Source organism: Ailuropoda melanoleuca, chromosome 8, assembly GCF_002007445.2.
Source record: "Ailuropoda melanoleuca isolate Jingjing chromosome 8, ASM200744v2, whole genome shotgun sequence".
In the NCBI taxonomy this organism is placed as follows: Eukaryota; Metazoa; Chordata; class Mammalia; order Carnivora; family Ursidae; genus Ailuropoda; species Ailuropoda melanoleuca.
In genome coordinates, this window is record NC_048225.1 from 1,820,682 (window position 1) to 1,844,835 (window position 24,154).

Genomic DNA, 24,154 nt, shown 5'->3' on the forward strand with positions numbered 1-24,154 from the left:
TTAACTAATCTTCTCTTATATGACAATTTATGGGGAATGGATAGGCAATGGATTAAAAAGAAGAGATATTTGGTATCTTTTGACACATTGAAAATAGCTCCTTAATCATTTACGCCGATCTCATATTTTATATATATATAAATATACATATATTCATATCTCATAAAATCCTTGCTAGGTAAACATTTATTGTAAATTTCAAACATTTGCCAAAGGAACGAGAACCTAACACATTATCTTTGTGTCAATGTTCTATCTGATGTGTAAGATCCATTTAAATCTATTAAGGAATTCTCCCACCGTAAAGCTGTTCCTTACTTCACAGATATTACAGCAGGAAAGAACGCTTGAGTTGTAATGCTTACCACACCTCCAGGTTCTCAGTTACCTCAGTTTCAGACTGCCCACTTTGGGAATACTCACGGCATGAAAATATGGCATAAAGCATGCACATTGAAGAGGGTCACACAAGTGAAGAAATAGTGAAAGGAGGCTGTGGTTTGTGCAAATCTCCCCGACCTTCTCTTACAGCACATAACTCCTCCCCTTTGTGCCTTTTTGTTTATGTCCTAACAGGTCCTTTGCTGTTCCCATTTCTCCTCAAAGCCCTGTCTCTAAAATACTACAGCAAATCACAAAGGTAACTCTGGGCAGTAAAGTGTATAGAAAAGGCTTAGAGTAGAATTTCTCAAACTCAGCACTATTGACGCTTGGAGCTGGATAATTTTTTGCTGGGGTTGGGAAAGGAAGTGACCTGTGCATTGCAGAATATTGACCAGCGTTCCTGGTCTCTACTTACTAGATGCTGGTAGATTCCTCCCACCACCCCGCCAGCTGTGACAACCAAGAATGTTTCCAGGTATTGTCTAACATCTCGGGGCTGGGGGGAGGAAAGATCACCCCTGGCTGAGAATCACTGCCAGAGCAAGGTGGGCAAGGGTGGGAGGAGCCACTGGATGAGCTCATCTTTTCGTTCTTCCCCCTTGACATATCCAGGGTTCTGAGAAGGCCGCTGCAAAAAGACTGGGCTGGGACTGGTTATCGAAAACATGAGCCGTCAAATTCCAGGCCACATGGCCTTAGGGAATGAGATTTTGAAGCTCAGTTTTGTGAAACTCAACAATAGGTATAGAGAGACTGACTGATGTACAGTCTCCCCAAGAAGAGGCACCCTACCCCCCTTTTCTGAGAATGTCCCAGTGATGGGGTCACAACTGATTTTACAAACCAATGACAGCAGGTAAAACGAGATGGTGCAAATATTCAAACAGGTTAAGACATACGCACCTATAGTTAGAAGTCTGCTATCCAGCAGTATAAATGTGGGCATACTTCATTTATTTCACGGACTGCACATGACATGGGCATGCCGTATGGAGAATTCTAAAGGCTGCTTCCAGTTTCTGTCTGTGTAGCTTCAACGAACTAGCCAATGTCAAAAGAAATTGTCACGAAAGTCTGGCAGTAACAATTCATTCATTGGAATATACACCGTGAGTGTCAACAATGTGCACGGAGCTTTGCCGAGGGGCTGGCACACAGGAATCAATAAAACGGGACCCTGGCCTTTGTGAAATTTCAGGGTTAGACTAACACGTAAACAGGTGCTGTGAACGGTCGTAGACGCTCATTGGAAGAATACAGAACGGGAGTCTTGCACAGGCAAGAGGAAGTGGTCCCTCAGGTGGGGGAGGCAGAAGAGACCCCGCTGAAGAGACGGTGCGGGGGAAGGAGCTTTGAAAGATCCGGAGTAGGCGATAAGCCCGCGCGCCCGCCGTGTGCCAGCCCGCGCACCAGCGCGCACTAGCTGTGGTGCTGACAAGGGCTCGGGCCCTCGCCGTGCGCTCTGTGCCGGAGCGGCCTGGAGAGCGGGAAGCCTCCCTCAGAGCCCTGCTCGGAGCAGCAGCACGGTCTGCACGGACATTCCAGAGCTTCGCAGAGCCTTCTCTAAGCAAAAGCAGCACATGCTAACTTGCAGAGGCTGTGCCACAACTATTCTAGGAAATCCCCAACACTCAGTGTGGCTGGAGACCCAGGGCGAGAGAAGCCAGGCTGAAGCTAAGGAGCGGAAAACGCCCTGCTGCTGTGCTAGGGTTTGGGTGTTGTCCTAGGTAATGGGAAACCACGGAGAGGTCTGAAGAAGAGGAGTGGCACATTTATTTAGGCTTGAGACTCCGAAGGGTCTCTAAAGCTGATGTTGGAGAAGAAAGGAGGGGTTCAGTGACAATCCTGCAGGCAGAGAAACAAGGAAGGAAAGACATTCTTGGGCGTTGCCCAGGGAGGAGATCATGGCAGCCACAGGCCAAGTGATAGAAAAAGAGAGAAAAAAGGGGGGGGGGCTCATAGAGATAGAGATTAAGGAGTTAGGGAGTCAAAAAGGGAGTTGCACTTTTCCAAATATAAAGAGAAAAGACAATGCCTGTACTCTCATTCCCAGTGTTTTTTTCTGCTGCTCAACACACACAGGATAGAATGGGGATGCAAAATGGCGGGACACGAGGGTTGGTGAGAGGTGTTCCCCTCTCCTGACGNTGTTGCCCAGGGAGGAGATCATGGCAGCCACAGGCCAAGTGATAGAAAGAGAGAAAAGGGGGGGGGCTCATAGAGATAGAGATTAAGGAGTTAGGGAGTCAAAAAGGGAGTTGCACTTCTCCAAATATAAAGAGAAAAGACAATGCCTGTACTCTCATTCCCAGTGTTTTTTTCTGCTGCCCAACCCACACAGGATAGAATGGGGATGCAAAATGGCGGGACACGAGGGTTGGTGAGAGGTGTTCCCCTCTCCTGACGTACCGCCACCCCCAGCACTGGAGGGAATGCCGTCCACCCCAAAACTGACTGCACAGCACTTTTCGGCACTTCCTTCATAACCTTTGTCCCGTCCTCACTGATGATACTGTTGTTTTAACTTCTCTTCAAAAGTTGGACCAGGTCCCCTGAATCCGCTAGCTACCAAGCACACAGCAGGTTCTCCAAGATTATTTGTTGGATCAGCCACTTCAAAGCCCACCTGGCAGTTGTAGTTTCTGTGTATACACAGATGTGTCAGATAACTTGTGTATTACACTTTGCTCCATTTTGATATTTTCATTAAAATATACTAGGTCTAATGTTCCATAGATGAGAGAAATCATATGATAATTGTCTTTCTCTGCTTGACTTATTTCACTTAGCATTATCTCCTCCAGTGCCGTCCATGTTGCAGCAAATGTTGAGAAATCGTTCTTTCTGATNGCCTGAGTAATATTCCATTGTATATATGGACCACAGCTTCTTAATCCAGTCATCTGTTGAAGGGCATCTCGGCTCCTTCCATGATTTGGCTATTGTGGACAATGCAGCTATGAACATTGGGGTGCATATGGCCCTTCTCTTTACTACGTCTGTATCTTTGGGGTAAACACCCAGTAGTGCAATGGCTGGGTCATAGGGTAGTTCAATTTTTAACTTTTTAAGGGACCTCCACACTGTTTTCCAGAGTGGCTGTACCAACTTGCATTCCCACCAACAATGTAGGAGGGATCCCCTTTCTCCACATCCTCTCCAACAATTGTTGTTTCTTGCCTTGTCTATCTTTGCCATTCTAACTGGCGTAAGGTGGTATCTCAGTGTGGTTTTGATTTGAATTTCCCTGATGGCTAATGATTTTGAACATTTTTTCATGTGTCTGTTAGCCATTTGTATGTCTTCATTGGAAAAGTGTCTGTTCATATCTTCTGCCCATTTTATGATTTGTTTATTTGTTTCTCGTGTATTGAGTTTGAGAAGTTCTTTGTAGATCTTGGATACCAGTCCTTTATCTGTGGTGTCCTTTGCAAATATATTCTCCCATTCCGTGGGCTGTCTCTTAGTTTTTTTGACTGTTTCCTTGGCTGTGCAGAAGCTCTTTATCCTGATAAAGTCCCATAAGTTCATTTTATCTTTTATTTCTCTTGCCTTTGGAGATGTGTCGTGAAAAAGGTTGCTCTGGCCGATGTCATAGAAGTTGTTGCCTATGTTCTCCTCTAGAATTTTGATGGATTCCTGTCTCACATTGAGGTCTTTCATCCATTTGGAGTTTATTTTTGTGTATGGTGTGAGAGAGTGGTCAAGTTTCATTCTTTTGCATGTAGCTGTCCAATTTTCCCAGCACCATTTATTGAAGAGACTGTCTTTTTTCCACCGGATGTTTTTTCCTGCTTTATCAAAGATTAGTTGCCCAAAGAGCCGAGGGTCCATTTCTGGGTTCTCTATTCTGTTCCATTGGTCGATGTGTCTGTTTTTGTGCCAGTACCATGCTGTCTTTGTGATCACAGCTTTGTAGTACAGCTCGAAATCCGGCATTGTGATGCCCCCAGCTTTGTTTTTCCTTTTCAACAGTTCCTTGGAGATTCGGGGCCTTTTCTGGTTCCATACAAATTTAAGGACTATTTGTTCCAGTTCTTTGAAAAATGTCCTCGGTATTTTGATCGGGATAGCATTGAAAGTGTAGATTGCTCTGGGTAGTATGGACATTTTAACTATGTTAATTCTTCCAATCCATGAGCATGGAATATTTTTCCATNAGGACTGGGAGGACCAATTATCACTTATTACATATTTGAGGATATTGGGATATATTCCGCACAGAGATTTTTCCTTTCCTTTAAACATGTGATTGCTGACACCACCAGTTGAAATAAGATGAGAAAGAAGCCATTCAAACCTGAAATGTATCGAGAAGCAGGGTTTACAGAAATTAAAGCAGAGGTTATACAATCATGGGAACAGGGAAAAAGAAGGCCAATACTATATACCAGCAACCATAAACTCCCAACACTCCACAGCACTCCCAACACCCTACAGGAGATGGTGGGGGTGGGACTGCTGCAGGTGCCTTCCCAAAACGTTATCATAAAATGTCTCATTCTCATCGCTAACACCTGAGTGAACAAACAGGCACCATTAAATCTATTTTCTCTGTCATAACAAAAATTTTTAAAATAGCAACATAGAAGAAACGCGTTCTCTTAACTGAAGGTCAGAACAATGGTGCCTCCAAAATGAAACCTGGGTTACTGACAGAAGACAGCGGGCAATGACTGGGGATGGCGTGTATAAGGTAAAGGAGCTGCCTTGTCTTCTTTCTCATGAATGTATCACAACTTGAATACTGTCTTTTAAACAGTGGCCCCTCTCCTAAGGCCTCCACACAGAAAATTAACTAATGGAAGATATGAACTAGAGCACCGTTCGATCTGTAGGTAGTGTGGAATTAAGAAAACTAATGAATTAAGAGGTCTCTTTTTATGGGGCTTAAAAATATTGACATCATCGATGCAAAGTGTGAATTCAATGACAGGACCACCATAGCCTACGGAGCGACTTAACGGAATTAGGAAGCACACTTAGTAGTTTGTACAATATGTCAAAACTACGTGGAGCACTTACCTTTTACAAAGTGCTTTCCCATATCTCACTTCACCCTACTATGTGCTGGGTACATAGTAGGTGTTCAGAGTGTGTTCCAGAAACTTACTGAACATTAATTCTTTCGGGAACATTCACTAACACTTGCCTCTCCAGCAATGATGTGGGATAACAGACACAATATAATGCAGGCTTGTCACTGTCTTTGTCTCGTGATAACAAGAAATGTCAACACACCACATAAGCACTGTAAAAAATGGCTCTGGTGAGCTCAGTGCTATGAAAGTGGGGAAATGAGCAGCACACGCGAAGGTAGGGAGGGCATCGTCAGAGAACAGTGTGAATTCCCGAGCTCTGCTTAGAGAGTCAGCATGCTTATCAAAGGAAATAGTTCTTAATGGGGCAGCACATCAGAATCAGCTGAGAAGCTTTGATAAATAAGAATTTGCACACCCTTTCCCTGAGATTCTGACTCGGGAAGTCTGGGGTAAGTTCTGAGCACCTATGTTAAAAAAAAAAAAAAATCCTCGGTGGTTCTAATGCAAACACTGGAGTAAGAGTCGTGTTCTTCGAACTGGGATGCTTCACGCTGTCCAAATTATACTCCACGGTTTAAGCCTCAAATGCCTTTGGTTGATTTTCTTTCTGAGGATATACTGCTTTTAAATGCAAAAACTTGGGATGGGTAAGGCTTTAAGCTGTTATCAGTCAGTGACTCATTTTGTTCCCTCTGCTTGGATTGAAGGATTCCCCACCTCTTCCTTAGGTCAGCTACTGCTCCCCCTGTGACTCATTTCCGACCACCTTCTCTTTCCAAAGACGAGGTTACTTTCCCTGTTCTCCCCTCCCACAGCCTCTTGCTCCGCATTTCAGCCATTGCTTATCACATCATGTCTGCTTAACTTGACTGTCTCGAGGGCAGGTTTCCCATCTTATTTTCCTCCCCAGGACCTAGCTTGAAACCTGACGTAGAGATGAAGATCCACAAGAATGCATGTCGAATAAATGAGCAGCCAAATTAATCAGAGAATTAATTTAAGCCTGGCCTGCATGAGAGATCTGCTAGTGGTTTCCATATGTGAGGAAAGAACCCTTTGGGCAGAGGGGAGATGAGTGGGAGTCAGGGTTGCAGAGGATTGCACAAGGAAACTGGCGGCTAAAACAAGATCTTTGTCATTCTGCCAACAACTGGGCTTTTGAAATAACCGTTTTATTTTCATATTGATGATAACGTATGTTTTTGTTACACAAGGGAGGCTTGTACAAAAAGCACATAAGAAAATGGATCGCTTACAACTATTTTTTGTGCCTAATCAAACATTAGGTACCGGTCTGAAATTGGAATTTAGAGCTCTACCTCTATAACCATGATTTTCCTTCAAAAATGATCTTTTTCTGAAGACTTTGCATTTATAAATATTTTGCAACAATTAAAAAAAATGTTCCTATCTAGGTTATCCTCATGGCTAAATGAAATAAGTTTCTATTACAAATTCATATTTCTTTCTTGTGTGTTCTAGAGATATTTATTGTAGGGATTAAAATAATAAGTGGTTTACTGTCTTTTTCTCCTTGTAAAAATAGCCAGTTTTAGCATTTCACAGGGGGAAAAAAATGCCAGATGATCACATTGAGTCCTTGTGGCCTTGAACAGCTATATGCTTCAGGGATGTGGCTTATCTTTGAGCCAAAGGAATATTTTAGGGGCTGTTTGCACAGTGCTTTGTAGAATCTGGTGAGGAATGAATGTCTTCTTACAGCAGTGACACCAGGAACTTTTCAAATCCAAATATACTACCAAAATTTGAATTTTTATATTGAAGGTGTATTTCAAGATATTTTCATGAACAGTTCAAAAGGGATGAAGGTGTGTATCTAAGATACCATAATGGAAAAGAGCCATTAAGGGTTTTTGGCTGACTGTCCCCAGTCTGCCTCAGGGTGTACGCGGGTTCCCAGCTAGACACCCGAGTCACACTATGTAACTGCTCCCAGGCCTGACCTTACCGCTAGTTCAGTGCTCCCCCCGCATTCATCTGGTTTCACAGGCTGTACACTCACTGTTCGTCACCTCCAGATTCATGTCTTGCAACCTAATTCCCAGTGCGATGGTACTGGGACCTCTGGGAGGTGACTCAGTCATGAATGGGATTAGTGCCTTATCAAGAGGCTCCAGAGAGCCCCTCACCCCTTCTGTCATGCGAGGTTATAGCAAAAAGACCGCCAGCCAAGAACCAGGAAGTGGGTCCTCATCAGACACCAAAGCTGCCAGTGCCTTGAACTTGGACTTCCCAGCCTCCAAAACTGGGAAGAATAACTTTTTTTGAAGTCATCCAGGCTGTGGTATTCTGTAACAGCTGTGCAGATGGACTAAGACACGAGACCTCTTGACCTTGGAACACTTGATTTCATCCTCACCCTCAAAGCTCTTGTAATGGTAGCAGTACTAGTAACAGTTCCATCTGTTGTACACAAAGTGTGCGTCAAACCCTTACCCCCTACAGGGAATCCTCGGGCACCTTTATGATACAGGGGGCTCCTTCCCATTTGGCACATGAAGAAACAGCAGCTTGGGCAGTTTAACTGTGTGTCTAGGTCTCGCAGAGAACACACACGTGACCTGGAGTGTTTCTGATTCATACATCCTCTGTCCTGTACAGAAAACCTCAAAAAACCAAACTAACGGCTTCAGAGTGTCTTAAAAACCCGGAAAGCTCTTGAGGCCTTGGGAAAGACCCCGAGAGTGACAGAGTATCAAGACCCCAAAGACCTTTTTGCCATTAGTAAGAAGCCCCGAGTCTTTCCAGGCTGCAGACTTTCTTCATGAGAAACAGGAGAACCAAACCACATCTGCTATGACGTCACAGTTACATAGTCCAACGTAAGAACTGCTGAGGTCGGGCTGCTGCTGATGTAATTATATGCTCCTCGAAGTTGAAAAGACAGACTTCACAATTAGAATACCAGCTTCCACTCCACAGTCCCCCTGACCTCTGACCCCAACAATGGCCCCCACTCTTCCATCCTCACATCTGCCCCTCCAGTGCCCAGTGAGTCCTGGACCAAAACAGCTAAGGCCAATTGGTGTGTTGGTATGACTGCAAATCTCTCAGGTCTTAAGTCTGGAAAAACAGGGACTGGGCTGTTAGTACACCTTCCCTTTGTGCCTCTCTGGGGACCGCTTTTTATTGTTTTTACCCCAAACTATGGAATGCATCATAGGAGTATCAGTTCAGCTCAATTAAACACCTTGAGACCGACTGAGAACAATGCCCCGTGACAGACCTTTGGGAATAAGCCGCTCCCTACCCTCAAGGAGAGACAGTGAGATGTGTACAAAGGTTTTTATCGATTAAAAAAAAAAAGACTGGAAAGAAAGGCATCAAAATATTTATAGAGGTTATATTTGGGTGATGGGAACTACTGTTATTTTTTTCTTTATTACTATTCTATATATTTCCCAAAGTATGTGGGATATGTGTTCATTATTTTTTTCTTTTAAAACCCATAATGTTGATAAAGACCAATCATCTGGGTACCTGATGGAGGGAAATGAGCTAAGGACAGGTCGTAGCTTTGACACTGAATATGATTTGACCGAAGAGGGCTTGGGTTTTTGAGGACAGGTACAGATACAGGTAAGAAAATAAAATAGCAGGGATTAGAGGCAGAAAATCCTGAGGTAGTTGGGTCATCAGGAAATAATGCTGTTTGACTGGAATGAAGACTGTGTAGGGAGAAGAGAGAACTGGCTGGAATGTTAGGGGAGCAGCATATGGAAGGCTCTCTGTATCAGAGGGAGGTATTTGGACATTAGGTTCATAGGAAATTGGAAGTCATTCACAAGTTTTCAGCTGGAAAATGATTTGTTCACAGCTCTCCTTTAGCAGGCAATTATGTTCTGGACAGATTGAAGGTAAAGGAGACAGGAGGTAGAGAGACCAATCAGGAAGCGATCAGCAGGACCCAGCCAAGAAGCAATGATTACTTGATTATTTATTCATGTATCTCTCTCTTTCAGAGGTGGCTCTGTGCCTTTTTAATCTCTCTTTTTGATTTTTTTTTTTTTTTTGCCTGTCTGACTCCAATTTTCAATTGCAAAATAAGGAAAGAGTCACTTTGAATCCGTAGCTCAATATTTTCACAGGTGACAGAAGCAATGCTGAATGGAGGTCAGCCTTAATGGGTCACATTCCCACTGATAAGGGGGACATTAAGGGCAGGTGTTTTCAAGACTCGAATTTCTAATTCCTTTGTTCAGCTGGGAGAGGAGCCTGGTGTTTCCCTGAAGTTCCAGGGACCTTCAACTTCCCAAAGTGGCTGATCCCTACAGAGAGGGAGCAGGTCAACCAGCTCTCCTTAGAACCAGAGCTGGGTGGGATGGAGTTCTCAAGGACTGTTACCAAAGATGACTGACTGAAAACCACAAGCATTAATCACCGCTGGCTTGGACCCTTCACGGAGCACACAGCTCTCCGTTTGCTCTTCTGGAGGGGAAAGCCTTCTGTCTGTATTCCTGCCTCAGTTCACAGACACAAAGACATCAACAAACATTTTTGGTCTCTTTCATCACAAATGCCTTCCCTTTATCACTTCTTCTATCCTCCTATGCTCCATTTCTCTCTTGGGCTGCCTGCATTTGACTCCAATCATTGGGAAGGGTCTCAGCTCCCCTCCCCTTCCTGGCCCATCTGCTGCGCACAGGTGGGCTCGGAGTCTGCTGTCCTTACTGGCTGTCCTGTCTGTTTGTGATTGTTTGGGACCAAACCTGTGATCTTCTATGCAGTGGGAGGGGCATGGAAGTGTACCCCAGTCTCTTCTCTAGACCCCAGACTCCTCAGAAGAACCCCTGGGTGTGAATTTGCATCGCAGGAGCGGCACACTCCCCTCTGGCTTCGGGTCCCTGACAAGTTCTCTGGTTTTACAAGAGAGTCTTAAGCTTTCGCATTTCTTAGAACACCGTTAATAAAGCTGCTATTCTGGTGATGGTTTTTTTTTTTTTTTTGGCTTCTTGTCTCTCTTTTCTACCGGCTAGAATAAAGAAAGTATAGTAAGTGGTTAGCGACCCTAACCTCCACCACTTTGAGTGAACTCATCAGGATATTCTGAAATGCCTTGCCTTTTTTTTTCCCCCTTTGTGCCTTTATTTAGGCAATCCCCTTTTCCCAGGATGTTTCCCTGTCTCAGTCCAATGGAGGGGAACAGAATATATGACCCCAAGATATGTCACTTTGGCATAAAGGGTATTTTGAGCTGAAGGCAATTGAAGAGAAGAGACACAGGGCAAGCTCTCTGCCCTCCGCTATCTGCATAGAAGCAAGATACACATTTGTAAAGGGGTCCCGACTCCCCTCTCTACCAGGCAGGGCAGAAGTTGATCACCAGAGACAGCTCTAGACCCTTACCAGCCTGGAGGTAACTGGCCCTTGGCTTCCATCAGCCCCCCCTATATTTACCTTCCCACAGTCTGTTGCCCTGCAAACTCAAATTCCTTTTCCTTTGTCTTGTCACTTCTCTGAAAATGCATTGTTCTTTTGTTAAGATGGAATATAAAGCCTGGTTCCAACCGCCCCTCCGAGTTACTCATCACTGAGTGCTCCCTGTGCGTGTGACATACGTGTGTTCAGACACTTGTGTCTCTCTTGTTGTTCTGCCTTTTTGTTGGTCTAAACTGCAGGACCCCAGACAGAGGGCCTGGGAGCAAAGAAGGGAAAATAGTTCTTTTCTTCTCTTACACCAGCCATCCCTGCCTGCATGAAGCTAAGTGCCCCTCGTCCCTGTGTGCCCCTGGATGTTCCACACATATTTCATCCCTGCGATGCCCAGTGGTTTATAATCCTGTGCCTTTTTTCCACACCGGACTATCATTTTCTTATTACCCACAGTAAGTTCTCAGAAACATTTGTTGAATTTATAAGTGAACATTAGGTAGAGATATTTTTTACTGAGGTTCACTTCATAGCTTTTAAAGAAAGAAATAGTGCTCTGTTTTAGGCATATCTTAAATATGCAAGCCTTTTGTAATATAGCTGAACAGCTTTTTCCTTCATTTTTCTCTTTTTCTCCAGCTACCAAAATATTGGTGCAACAAAAAGCAAGGTTATAGAGAGAAAGTTATCGGTCTATAAAGAGGCACAGTCATTTAGAGTCATTACAACTTTCTGGTTCTCAAGGATGAAAGTTTACTTGTAGCACGGCTGCGTAATTACACCGTAGATAAACAGGGTGCTGGACTGTCATTACACTGCCCCCTCTCAACGCTGGAAATGTGTTTACTCAGCACATGGGGAGTCATCTGCTCACGTGATTAGCACATGGGGAGTCATCTGCTCACGTGATTAGCACATGGGGTTTATGAGCAAAATTAATCACAGTAGTAAAGTACTATTTCAAACGCTGCGTTGGAAATGACGAGTCAACGTGGAAGAAAACACCCCCCAAAGTCAGATGACAGTCACAGACGAGATGTGTGGGGCTCTGAGCTGCATCTATGGATCGAAAGGAAGAGACATGGGGTTCCCCGAGATTATATGCACGATTTTAGATACATTTCTTTCTCGCTGGAGGGTCCACAGCTTTCACATCTCATGGATAGCGCCTCTGTGTGAGCTCTGTGACCACAGGCGAACTCATAACCTCTCTGTGTTTACTGTCTCATTGGTAAAGTTACGTAGCCCGTGTCCTTTGCCTCATCTGTAAAATAAGAGGGGTGGTCTAGGGACTAGATCTTAAAGATACTGCAGCTCAATTCTATATTCTTCTTGAAACCAGTGTCCACACAGCGCGGTTCAGGAGCAGAGACTGATTACGTAACAAGCCGGCGGGGCCTGAAATAAGCACCTCACACATTTCACCCTCACAGTAGCCCCAGCGGTAGGATGCTCTTCTCCTCTTCAGGACTGTGACACATGATCGGTTCTAGGACGGCAGGACCTCCGTCTGTTTTCTTCACGACTCCCGATCCAGTATGTACCACAGTGCACAGCACACAGTAAGTGCTCAATACAGAGTCCGCTGAATAATGCACGAGGCCAACGTGCAACTAGCAAAAATGCCCGGAACTCACCAGGGCCAGATAGTATTATCATGGCATTGCTTTCCCCCTCACTTTTTTGTCTCCTCCTGTTCCCTTCATCCTCTTTTTTAAAACCTACTTGCTCCTCTTCTGCTGCCCACCCCCACCTCCTTCAAGAGCTCAACTTCCCCTTTATTCCCTTCACTCACAGTTTGCTTCTGGACCTCGCCATGCCCTTCGAGAAATTATCCTTTGCTCCAAGGTTATACTAAGTTTTGCTCTTCAGTCTCTCATGAATTCTGTTGAAGTTTTTGTTACGTGAGTTCAGGTTTTAGGAAAGCAATCTGATTCAAATAATGGCTCACTTCAAAATGCTCTATGTAATTAGTGAAATTTTAGGACATTTATAAAATTTCAAATAAGAACATGTATCTACAAAATGGCGCAACAATGAGACTCCGTCCTTAAGAAGGCGCGCCTCCACCCGCCCCGGCTCCCTGCGACGCCACTTGCCCAGGGCTTCCAGGGCACACGTCTGTCCCTGCTGCTCTGCTCCCCTCCTGGTTGTTCGTTTTAAGGTTTATTTATTTATTTTAGAGAGAGCGAGCTCCCTTGCACATGGGGGGGAGGGGCAGAGGGAGAAGAAGAGAATCTCAAGCTGTTTCCCCGTTGAGCACGGAGCCCGACACTGAGCTCAATGTCAGGACCTTGAGATCATGACCCGAGCTGAAATCAAGAGTCTGACGCTTAACTCACTGAGCCCCCCAGGCTCCCCTGCTCCCCTCCTGTTTGACCCTGACCATGCCCTGGCCTTCTCTCTGACCCACACTTTGTCTGGAGTCTGGTTGAGACCTTCTTGGTGAGCGCAGTGAGGTGCTGTCCTCCTCCCTCTCTTATGTTCACTCCCTCCCAGCAGCCTGAATCCCCAGACAGCAAGAGAATTATTACTGTCAAGGGAAAGAGGTCTTCTCTTTCCCGTTACAGGGTCTTAGTGTTTGTTATTCTTTTTGCTCAAAGCACGCCTCCCATGGCTTCTCATGGACACTTCCTGCCCATCTTCCAGGTCTCAGTGCAAATTTCACATCCACGATCTTCCTTGACACTCCAGCTGGACGGGGCTCCTGCCCCCATCACTGTCCATCGCACTACCCACTTACCTTCTTTCCTGCTTTTACTGAACTTCAGATAGTTGGTCTGTCAATATGTACCACGTCCCTATTTACTTATGTGTTTATTGTCTGTTTCTTCACACTACCATGCGAGATCCTGACAGCAGGGACTCTGCCTGTCTTGCTGCTGCGTCTCCAGGGTGCTGGACAGAGCAGGGCCCAGCTCTCAGTGCGCACTTGATGAACAATAGCACAGTCTTTCTACCTCTCAAACCTTCAGCAGGATATATCTGCAAGGAAGAAGCTACTGTGTGATCACCAGCCTGACCTTGACTGTCCTTGGCTCTACACACAGTCCGGCTGCATGGCCAGAGCCCCGTACATGTTCCGAATGTCCAACAATTTTTATCTGACTGTCCAAATTAAGACTTTTCACACATGTTACAAAGAAAGTGAATGGGGTTCTTGACTCTCCAGCTCTGTCTGAGAATTCAGATTCGGGGAATAGGGACAAACTGCACACACCATTATCTTGTTTTTCTTCAACCAATTGGTAAATCTTAGTTGAACAAAATTAGTACCTGCAAAAGTTGTTGTAATTGAGAATCCTATCTTATTCAACTCCTTCATTTTATTCCTTCTTTTTCTTCTCTTCCTCCCCTTCTTCCCCTTCTCCCTTTTCGTTTTCTATTTGAAATAATTATTTATAATATAAAACCATGATTCATGCAGAGTTTCAATCTCAATGGAAATCTTAACAGCACCACTTGAAATTAATTCAAACTACAGAGATACACAGTTAAGCAACTGGTCTAATAAAATTGCTTTTTAATTGTTTATAAGAGGTACTAGCAAATTTCAAGTTATTAAATAACCTACAATTTGTTAATAAAAAGAAAGTTTTTGAATAGCTTTAAAATGACTTAATGTTTTTGTTTTTGAATTTTAAAAAATGTACCTTACGTTAAACACATATGTGTGTGTGTACGTGCATACACACACACACACAAATAAAAGTTTTTATGTTTGTTACAATGTACAGTAAAATGTTTCTACCTTGGATGGAAGGAAGGGATTATGGTTAGAGGTGTATATACGTGTGCATCCCCCTCACAGACACCTGGGCTGTTTATATAGGACTGAGGAATTCACTTGTCACCTGATATGTTAATAATACCAACGATAATAAGAACAGCAGATATTTAACTAATTAATAAGTTCTAGGCAGTTTACAAAAGTTCTCTAATTAAATGCCTGCAACTACTTAATGTCTGCTAGTATTACCATAATTTTACAGAGGAAGAAAGCGCAGTGAGCCATAGAGCTGAAATTCACACCCATGGTCGTTGACTTCTCTGAAAACCATCCACTGGGAGCCTTGTGTTGGGATACCTTTCCAATAACCTACTTAATGGTCTTCAAAAAAAGATTCCTGATGACCCATCCATTCATTCCCCAACAAACTGGATTTGAGGCGGGAGAGCCTCATTTATTTAGACAATCACATCTTGCTAACAAGTATTTGAAAACAATTATCCCCTCTGAAGTTAATCTATTCTCCTCAGTAGAGTAAAAATTAAGGAAAGAAGGCTGAACAGGATAGCAAAAAATGAAATTAGGCAGTTCTATTGAGCCATAATTTAACAGGACAGAGTCAACTCAGCAAATACACTAGCTAGCCATGTAGAAGGTATGCGTAGAATACACACAGGAATGCACTTGTCCTACCCTTGAACAGTTCATTACCATTGCTGAAAATAAGACAACAGGCTTAAAATGGAGTCACTTATGTTAAGCCCCATGTTACCAAACTGAGACTTAATTCTAGTGTTGGCTTTCCCAAAAACAGAATCTTAAACCAATCAGAAATCTCCTCATCAACACTAGCTATACAATCTGCCTGATAGGCCCCTGCTGTCTTCCAAGGAAAAGTAACCTTTCAGTGATGAACTCAGTTTTTTGCATATGTAATTTCCTCATTTCTACTCCCTTCTGCCTATAAAAGTCTTTCTGTTTGCACAGCTCCTCGGAGCCCCTTCCTCTCTGCTAGACTGGACATTGTCTGATAAGTGAATCATGGAATAAAGCCAACAGAATCTGTAAAATTTACTCAGTTGAATTATTTTTAACACCATTAATCTGGAAGAGACACACACAATTAGTGACGGTAAATGTAGAATCATTATTGACCACGAGGCATGGCACTAAATGAACTCCAATTTTCATCCTCCTTTTATAGATGTAAAAGCAAAGGGCAAGAGGCTTGTTTAATATCAGACCATTAATAAGTAGGGAAACCTTATTCAACCCAAAGGGAGCTTTACCGTGAAACTGGTCCCATGGGGCAGTGCTGCCTTCTCTAAGACAGACTGTGACAGGGGCTGTAGGACAAGGTGGAAGATCAAATTCCAAGCATATCAAACAAAATTGTAATACAGGAACCCCTCCTAAACAAAAATAAGTGATCCTGATGTTAACCATTAGTCTCCCACCCTTTTCTGGAATGAAAAATTGACTAAAGATGTACACTGGACTTGGTATTCCAAACACATTCTGAGCAGAGACCATGTAGATTTGATTCCAGTGCACAGGGCTCTTGTGGTCCTGGGCACCTGTTACTTACAGCCCCAGAGAATGTCCCTGTACACCTGGGGAGTCACTGAGGTATGAGGAAGAAAGATGTTCCATGGGAAGTGGAGAGTGAAAAGGGAGAGATGAGAAGGGAGGTGGTCGTGACCTATCGAGATGGCTACTTGCCATCTTCCTGGAGCACTCTGACTCCTCAGGAACCATTCTCAGGCTCAAACGTCCCTAGAACCTACCATGCCTGAAAGTAGGGTTTCCGAAACAGCTGCTTCCGACCCTTAGAAGTTTTGCGGGTCTGCGCAACAGTGTAAAAATAATAATTTAAATACACTTAGAGAGGGTTTGCTATTTTTAATCCCCCATCTCCGTCTTAGCTTACAGTCGGCCAACTTTAGGCTTTAAGCCCGGTCCCTGCAGGGTCTGACTTTATAAAGAGTGCTCTAAAGTCTCTGCAAGTACAACTTAAACACAAATAAAATGATCTTCCCAACACCCTGCTCAAGCCACAGTGATGTTCTATACCTCTCGAGCAAGACTCAAATGGAAGTCTTATCAAAAGCCACAGAGATCTACAGTCTATACACACCTGAAGGGCAAGCTCATTCTACCTTTTGGGATCCATCCACCAAAGCACTTTGGCTCCAGGTGACCATATGTAGTGCCAGAAGCCTTTAGGAGCAGAAAAGGTGCCTGGAGCTATTCTCGACAAATGCAGACCAAGGGGTCGGCAAGGAAATACACAAAGGAGCGATTACTATCATCATTCCTAAAACACATAATTGAGTGTCCTGGTGGAGGTGAATGAGTAAGGAAAGGGAGGGATGCCGGTTTCCATTCCGACTACAGAGGCTATTCAGTATGTCACTTACCACCGGCAAGTAAATGAGTGATGAGCCTGTCCTATAACCGCAAACACCTCCAACAGAAGCCACTCTCCCCTAAATCCATACCTGTACTGTCTTTTCTACAAAAGCAAAGCAAAACAAAACAAAAATACAAAAGGAATTATTTTGCCTTAGAGACACTGTATTAGAGTTAGGGTATTTCTAACTGACTTATGGACCATTCAATTTAGCCATAACCAAAGTTCTACAAAAAGTATATCCATTATAAAGGATGAATACCCACCATTTGCATCGACATGGATGGAACTGGAGGGGATTATGCTAAATGAAATAAGTCAAGCAGAGAAAGACAATTATCGTATGGTTTCACTTATTTGTGGAACATAAGGACTAGTATGGAGGACATTAGGAGAAGGAAGGGAAAAATGAAGGGAGGGAATCAGAGAGGGAGATGAAGCATGAGAGACTATGGACTCCGGGAAACAAACTGAGGGTTTTGAGGAGGGGGGTGTTGGGATAGGCTGGTGATGAGTATTAAGGAGGGCACACATTGCATGGAGCCCTGGGTGTTATATGCAAACAATGAATCATGGAACATGACATCAAAAACTAATGACATACTGTATGGTGACGAATATAACATAATAAAAAGAAAAGTATATCCATTAGCAGGAAGAGTGCTTGGTATTTTAAGGGCAAAAAGGTCCCCCACTAAGCCTATCCGTCATCACTCCAACATGCCAACCCTGCTTTGTCCGTGAACAGCAGAGAACAGATGCACCACTAGACACATGAAAAGAAAGAAATGTAGAAACCAAAGTTTCTTCATTTTTAATTCTGAGCAGCACCGTATGTTTGCAATAATGTAAATCTTGCTTGATGGATTATTTTCAAATTAAAACCGGAACCAGTCTCACCTGATGCTATTTTTTCATTTATTCTGATGTGGAATTCACTTAGTGTTTCATAACTCACTAGAATGCAAAAATAAAAAACAAAACAAAAAACAACCGCCTACATCAGATATAAAAAGCCAGGTTTTTTTCCCATTCTAAATTTAACTCACAAGAGGGGAGCAAAAGCACAGACTGACTCCATTCGTGGTGCTGTGTCTGACTCTGATAGCCATACTTTGAAAAGGGACAGAGTCAAGCTGGATGGGAATAAAATGTGTTTGTGGGAAAAGAAAAGGCAACATGCTATGAACACGAAGGGTTCATGGATATCTAAGACGGCGTGTAGGTAAGATTATCCCAGTGTCTCCCCGAGCTTAACCCAAAGAGCCCAGTACTTCTGTGTCATTACTCATCGTTCTCACTCCCCACGGCTTTATAACTGTCGTCCCTACCAGATTATAAGCCCCCAGGGGTTCAAGAACCTTGTCTGTCCTGCTCACCTTTCAGCCATGACACCTATCAGAGCGTCTCACAACGAGCAGGAACTTTCCAGGGTCTTAGTAATGACAGTCTGAGTAAAGTAGACACCTGGCAGCATGTAACCCAACAACCAAAATTAACAACAATGTAGATTTGACTCAGTAAGAGCTGAGCAATTTCTACCAGTCGGAACCACTTAGAGCTGGGAATGGCAGCTGGCGCGTTGAAGGAGAGGTGAGATCACACATAAGCACAAGTGTAGCGAACAGTGTGCAACGCCGGGGTCCGCACTCTGGCACCGCGATCGTCAAGATGCTGGCTAACTCTGAGGCTCTGTGATCCGAACACAGACCCTTCCCCAGTTTGGATCCGGATTTAAACTAAAATCACTCAGACCCTTCTCTGTGGCTGGAATTACACAGACAACTTTTTGACCCAAAGATGGTCAACTCTCAAATGCCTTTTTTGGCTGTACGTGTATCCTACTTCAGCTGAATCAAGGAAATACTGCTTTACAATCAACTCTTTTACTTTTTCTAATTACCATGCTTCCTTTCAAAAGGTATGGACCCAAGGGCTGACTTAATCGAACCACAACAGCGTTCCTTACCAAAGAAAGCCTTACCGTGCTGGCCGTGAGGTAAGGAACACAGCACACCACCGAGAATTAATAAAGTTCACCCTCACGCCACCGCATTTAATCACAGAAAATATCTCTATACTTCATGAAACCAGTGTCTGCTTTTAATCACAGGGTGGTTTAGGCTACTTACCACAAAAGAATAATAAATCTTGAATCCAGGTTTAGCCACAAAGTAGTCATCAGACTTGAATGTTATTTTAATCTGGTTTGTTCTTGATGTGATCCTTGGAGGAACTTCCTTGTGTCCACACCACCGTCCTCTAATCACGGTACTGGTTTCAGATATATCTTCAACTTCCACAAAATCATACCTAGTTTCAATTTGACATAAATAGACGTGTTTTGGTTACAGTAGACTTTGAAATTCATACTTCCACTCAGAAATTAAAACTAACGCAAGTGACTTCTCATGACCTACCAGCAAAAATGGAAGTTAAAGCCCATTGAAAGTTTGAAAGGAAAGCTAGTTTCTTGGATTAAGTTTTTCAAAATCAAACTTCAATAATCTGAAAGAAAACTTATGCATGTGTAGCCATGAGTATTCCCAAATCATCTGTAATCCAAATGGGCCACTTTGTGAGCATAAGGCTTATAAGGGTTTCTGGGGAAAACTAGTAACCATAATCTATTGTCATCTATTGTCCTATTTTTGGAGACACAGATCTAGTTATATGTCCAAATATTTACTATAAAAAGTTTTTCAAACAAATTCCCACTTTGAATTAATTCACCACGTTCATGCTCCCTTAAGAAATGGCCTCTAATATCTATACAGCATATAGAATCAACATTACATTACATCATCTCATTGCAAAAAATACATGGTAAAATAAATCACTATTTTCTCTTTTTGGAGGCTGCCTTTTGGAAGGATCATATCATAAAATAGGACAGTTATCATAGCGAAAAGCATTAAGACTTTGGGGAGGGATGTGCCCTAACCACTACCGGAAATACCTGGGCTTCCTAAGCCAGCGTGTGAATGCGCTGACGGCCACAGTTTCAGCTCTGACGTTGGGCAGAGATGCATGGAACGCCAAGGTTAAGGACGTGGGAAAGTCTCTCCCTAACTGTTCCATATAACCTTTCCATCACACGACAGAACATCCTCAGTCACGGAATGTACATCTTCCAGGGATCATCTCCCTCATTTGCAGACGCCCCAACTCTTGGGACAGTCTACTCGGTGAGCTGAACTACCTGATTTTCAGTTCTGGGCATCTGTCTCTACCTCGCCCCAGAGGACTTGGGATGCTAACATCACAGTTCAGGGGATGCACACTCGGGATGAGCAGCGGCTGCAGTCTCAACACACTGCGGGGTTTCTGTCGCGACTGCCAAAAGGAATGAGCGTGAGAAACATCACAGGTGAATGGGAGGAAAATCCGCCGCAGAGCTCTTATGGATTGGGCAGAGCAATCTCAGGAGTGGGTGAACTTATCCCCCACTTATCCTACTTATCACCACCCAACTTATCCAGTATGAGCATCATCACTACCTTTCACTGAAGTGACTTACAAGGCCCTGAAGTCCTTTGCCTCAGTTTCCTTATGAGCAAAATGAGAGGTTTATATGAATTTACTGGCTGGATATCTCTTGGGTGCTGTGTAAATTAATTACTTAATGTTTATATGGTGCTTGGAAGGTGAAAAGCACTCACAAAGAATCATTATTCAAGCAATAAAATATTACAGTGTAAACATCAAGGAGGCTTTGGAACAGATGGTAGGAAATCAATTGCATTTCATTTTATACACAATATGTGTAAATCATAGTTACTGCACAAAGCATGAGTATATGTGAAACTCTGATAATAACACTATAGGTCACTTTCATTTTTTTTTTTGGAAAATACAACATCAGGGTAATTTTTACTCTGGATGAAGTCAAGAGAGCATCACTTTAATTCTTTGGGAGGGTCTGAGGCTCTGGCCTGTCTCTTTCCCATCTTCCTCTCTCCTTTCCCACTTCTTACTCCTCCACCTGCCTCCATAAATTTGGAGAAGCAACCGGATTTTGATGAAGGGTCAAGAAAGGAAACCACCCAAGCATCTTGTACTTTCAAGGCCTGGGTGTGAGAGAGCTCACTCCCTACCAGGATCAACACTCCAGCTCAGTAGCGGAGACCTGTCTTCCTGGATGGGTCATCATCACCTTCTCCAATCTCAAAAAAAAAAAAAAAGTCTCCCACCATCTCTTTTTCCAGCAGAGAAAACGAGTTCTCCCTTTTCAAGGTTGAAAAGACACGAGATCTGCTGGAGTGTGTTCTCTTTGTAAATATTAACCGGCTCTTCTGCATGTATTTGTCTCTGCTTTCTGGCATACATTACCCTCTGTGGTCCTAGAAAGTAATCGTTGCTGCTGTTATTCTTGAAAAAAACAGCCACATCATAAAAGCTGTCAGCATAATAAACGTGCAACAAAGGACAGCCAAATCCGAGGCACCCTTTTTATGATTCAAAGGGAAATAAAGCTGCTGAAAGGAGTCAGCATTTCAGCAGGGCATCGGCCATGGAGAAGGAGTGCGCGTGCAGTAACGTACAGGAAGCAAACAAAACCCTCCCTGGCCTCATACATGCTAATTAAGTGACTGTGATGCTGGGAGCAGACGATTCAGAGAGCAGCCAGGGCTTTCTGGGATAAAAATGCTTGGAAGGGAGAAGATCAAACACAGTTTTCATCTACTGCTGACCCAGGAAGGACAGGAAACAGACCCTGGGGTTCCCGGTTCTTCCTCACACAGATCTGAGGCCTGTGATTTCGGGGTAAGGCCCTGACACGGTCCTCGCCATCACCCTCGCCCAGCGTTGGGGGAGACCAGGACCATCCCTTACAGCAGCCTGGCTGAGCTCCTGGAGCTGAGCAGGGCCGGACGCTTTGTAAGCCCATGGCAAGCTTGTCCACGAGCCACTGACGTGGCCATGGGGGACGTGGGACACCGCACACGTCCACCTGCTCACAAAGGCTGCTCGGGGCCTGGTGGGACAGGGGTCTCCGGGGCCCCCTTCTCTGGCAGTCTTGGGCCTGTGTTTCTGTGAGAGGCACCAGGGAACCCCTGTGGAACCCAGCGGTCCACACTGCAGTGTATTCTGTCTGCCAGGGCGGACACAAAGGGCTTTTGGAAAAGAAGGGGGACGACACACCCTGGTCAGGTGCAGGGGGCCCCTAAGGGAGGTCGGGGGTGAGGCCTTTAGTCCGTCTCCTCTTCCCCTGGAAGGTGCCCCTGAAGTGTCCTCTCCCCACTTACCTACAGATGTCATTCTCGGCTTCCTCCAGTCCGAACCGGTGGTCGAAGGCGAGCTGTATCCTTGTGTTCTCCCGGGAACGGAGCCGCCAAGTGAGGAGCAGATTCCTGGGATAGCTGCTGGGGAAGCGAGGACTCTGCAGGTGGCCGCTGCCTGTCACCTGGACGGTCTCGTCTCTTCGGTACAAGTCTGTGAGGTGATTGCTCTCTGTTAGTAGTCACAACTGGTAGAGATTAGTAGGTTGCTCCAGTTACAAGAAAGCAAACAAACAACAGTTTAAAAACATCACATTTTAAAGCACGTCTTGATTTTGTCTAACAGAAGACCAAACGGCAGCCTTGGGGTTAAACCAGTGTCATCCACGTTCCTTCTATGGCCCCCACCTCCCAGGTTCCCACAGGCCCACACAGCCTGCGGGACAGTCCGTACTTGGACACCTCCTTTAACATAACTCGTGACGAGGAAAACGAACAATTACCTCAGAACCTGGGTTTATTTAGATCAATATTAAAATATGGAAATAATTTCAAATAGTTCCTCCTTCCCTTCTTCCACTTTACCAAAAAAAAAAAAAACTGTTTTTTTCTTTTTCTCTTCACCCTGACAGTGTGACCGCATAGCTTCAGTGACGGGCACAGTGGAACTCAGTAAACACCACCGCGTGCATGAGCACGTGCGCGAAACACACGCAAGACCCTGACAGTGGTCGGTGACCACTTATTTTTAATTCAAACAGCATGGTCCGGTGGTTTCTCCATCATAAAAATCATTATTTCTTTGCCTTAGTTTTTGGTGACTTGGAGGCCTGATTCTTTCTCTTGTTCCTTTTTTAAAAATTTTATTTATTTAAGGAGAGAGAGAGAGAGCACAAGTAGGGGGAGCGGGAGGGGGAGAAGCAGACTCCCCACTGAGCAGGGAGACCAACATGGGCTGGATCCCAGGACCCCGGGATCATGACCTGAGCCAAAGGCAGACGCTTAACTGACTGAGCCACCCAGGTGCCCTTAAAGGCCTGATTCTTATTCTATTTTCTGTGTATTGTATCATAAAGAACTTGTCTGGTCTTTGTCCTGGGTTGCTGAGAGGGAACTCCTAACCCCTTAGAATGTCCGCGGGGACAGAAGGGTCTTTGTTATTCTACTATTTTATCTCTACTGTTATACCAATGAGGTAATTAACCAACCGTGGGCCCCTGAACAGTTTCAGGACAGTGGCTGGCTAGACAGTAAGACCAGCCCTGTGGTTAGGGGGTTAGGGCTTGGAGCCCTGACGTCAGCCTGACCTCCCACCCCTCCCTGGAACGTAGGGGCACTGTCAGGGTCCCATCAGTCACACCTGCAGAATGAAAGCCCGACAGAAACTCTGGTTTACACATGGATGTGCTAGGAGGTGACCCGTCCTGAGGACAGGAATGCATCATGCCTAGGACCGTCCCAGACCTCATCTCATGTGTCTCCTCATCTGGCTGGTCCTGACTGGTACTCTGTATGGTAAACTTAACAGTAAAATTATAATTGTAACAATAGCACTTTCTTGAGTTCTGCATGTCATTCTTGCAAAGTTTCAAACCAGATGGGTTTGTGGGGGACCCTGAATCTATAGCCAGTTGGTAAGAAGTACAGGTTGACGGGCACCCCCCCCCAAATCTGCAGCTGGTGTCTGAAGGACAGTCTCGCAGGTGCTGCGCCCTTCACCTGTGAACTCTGACCTCACTCTGGGTAGGTCTGTTTTTATATCTTTCCCACTATCCAGAGCTCTTTGCATTTTAGATTTTGGCTGTTTAGGCCCTGCCATTAGTGGGCCTCCTGCCACAGTCTATTTGCGTTCTCCCACAGAGGGTTTACTTTGAGGGCCTGTAATTCAGCGAGCCTGGTCAGGGAGGCTTAAATTGCTGGTGGAAACCACCGGAAGGTGGGGGTGCCCAGGGTGGCTGGCAAAGCTTCCCAC

At 44.5% G+C, this 24,154-nt stretch overlaps 1 protein-coding gene across 2 annotated transcripts in view; it reads right to left on the bottom strand.

The window, feature by feature from the left end:
* The window catches only part of PDGFD (platelet derived growth factor D), a 236,855-nt gene that overhangs the window by 57,693 nt on the left and 155,008 nt on the right, over positions 1-24,154 (bottom strand). The window contains exons 2-3 of one of the 2 annotated variants that reach the window (XM_034665655.1): positions 22,210-22,396; positions 19,093-19,273 (exon numbers count right to left, since the gene is read on the bottom strand). In XM_034665655.1, the coding sequence (XP_034521546.1) occupies positions 19,093-19,273; positions 22,210-22,396 (368 nt within the window). Of the gene's footprint in view, positions 1-19,092; positions 19,274-22,209; positions 22,415-24,154 lie in introns of both variants that reach the window. The other variant, XM_034665654.1, reaches the window with a different exon arrangement.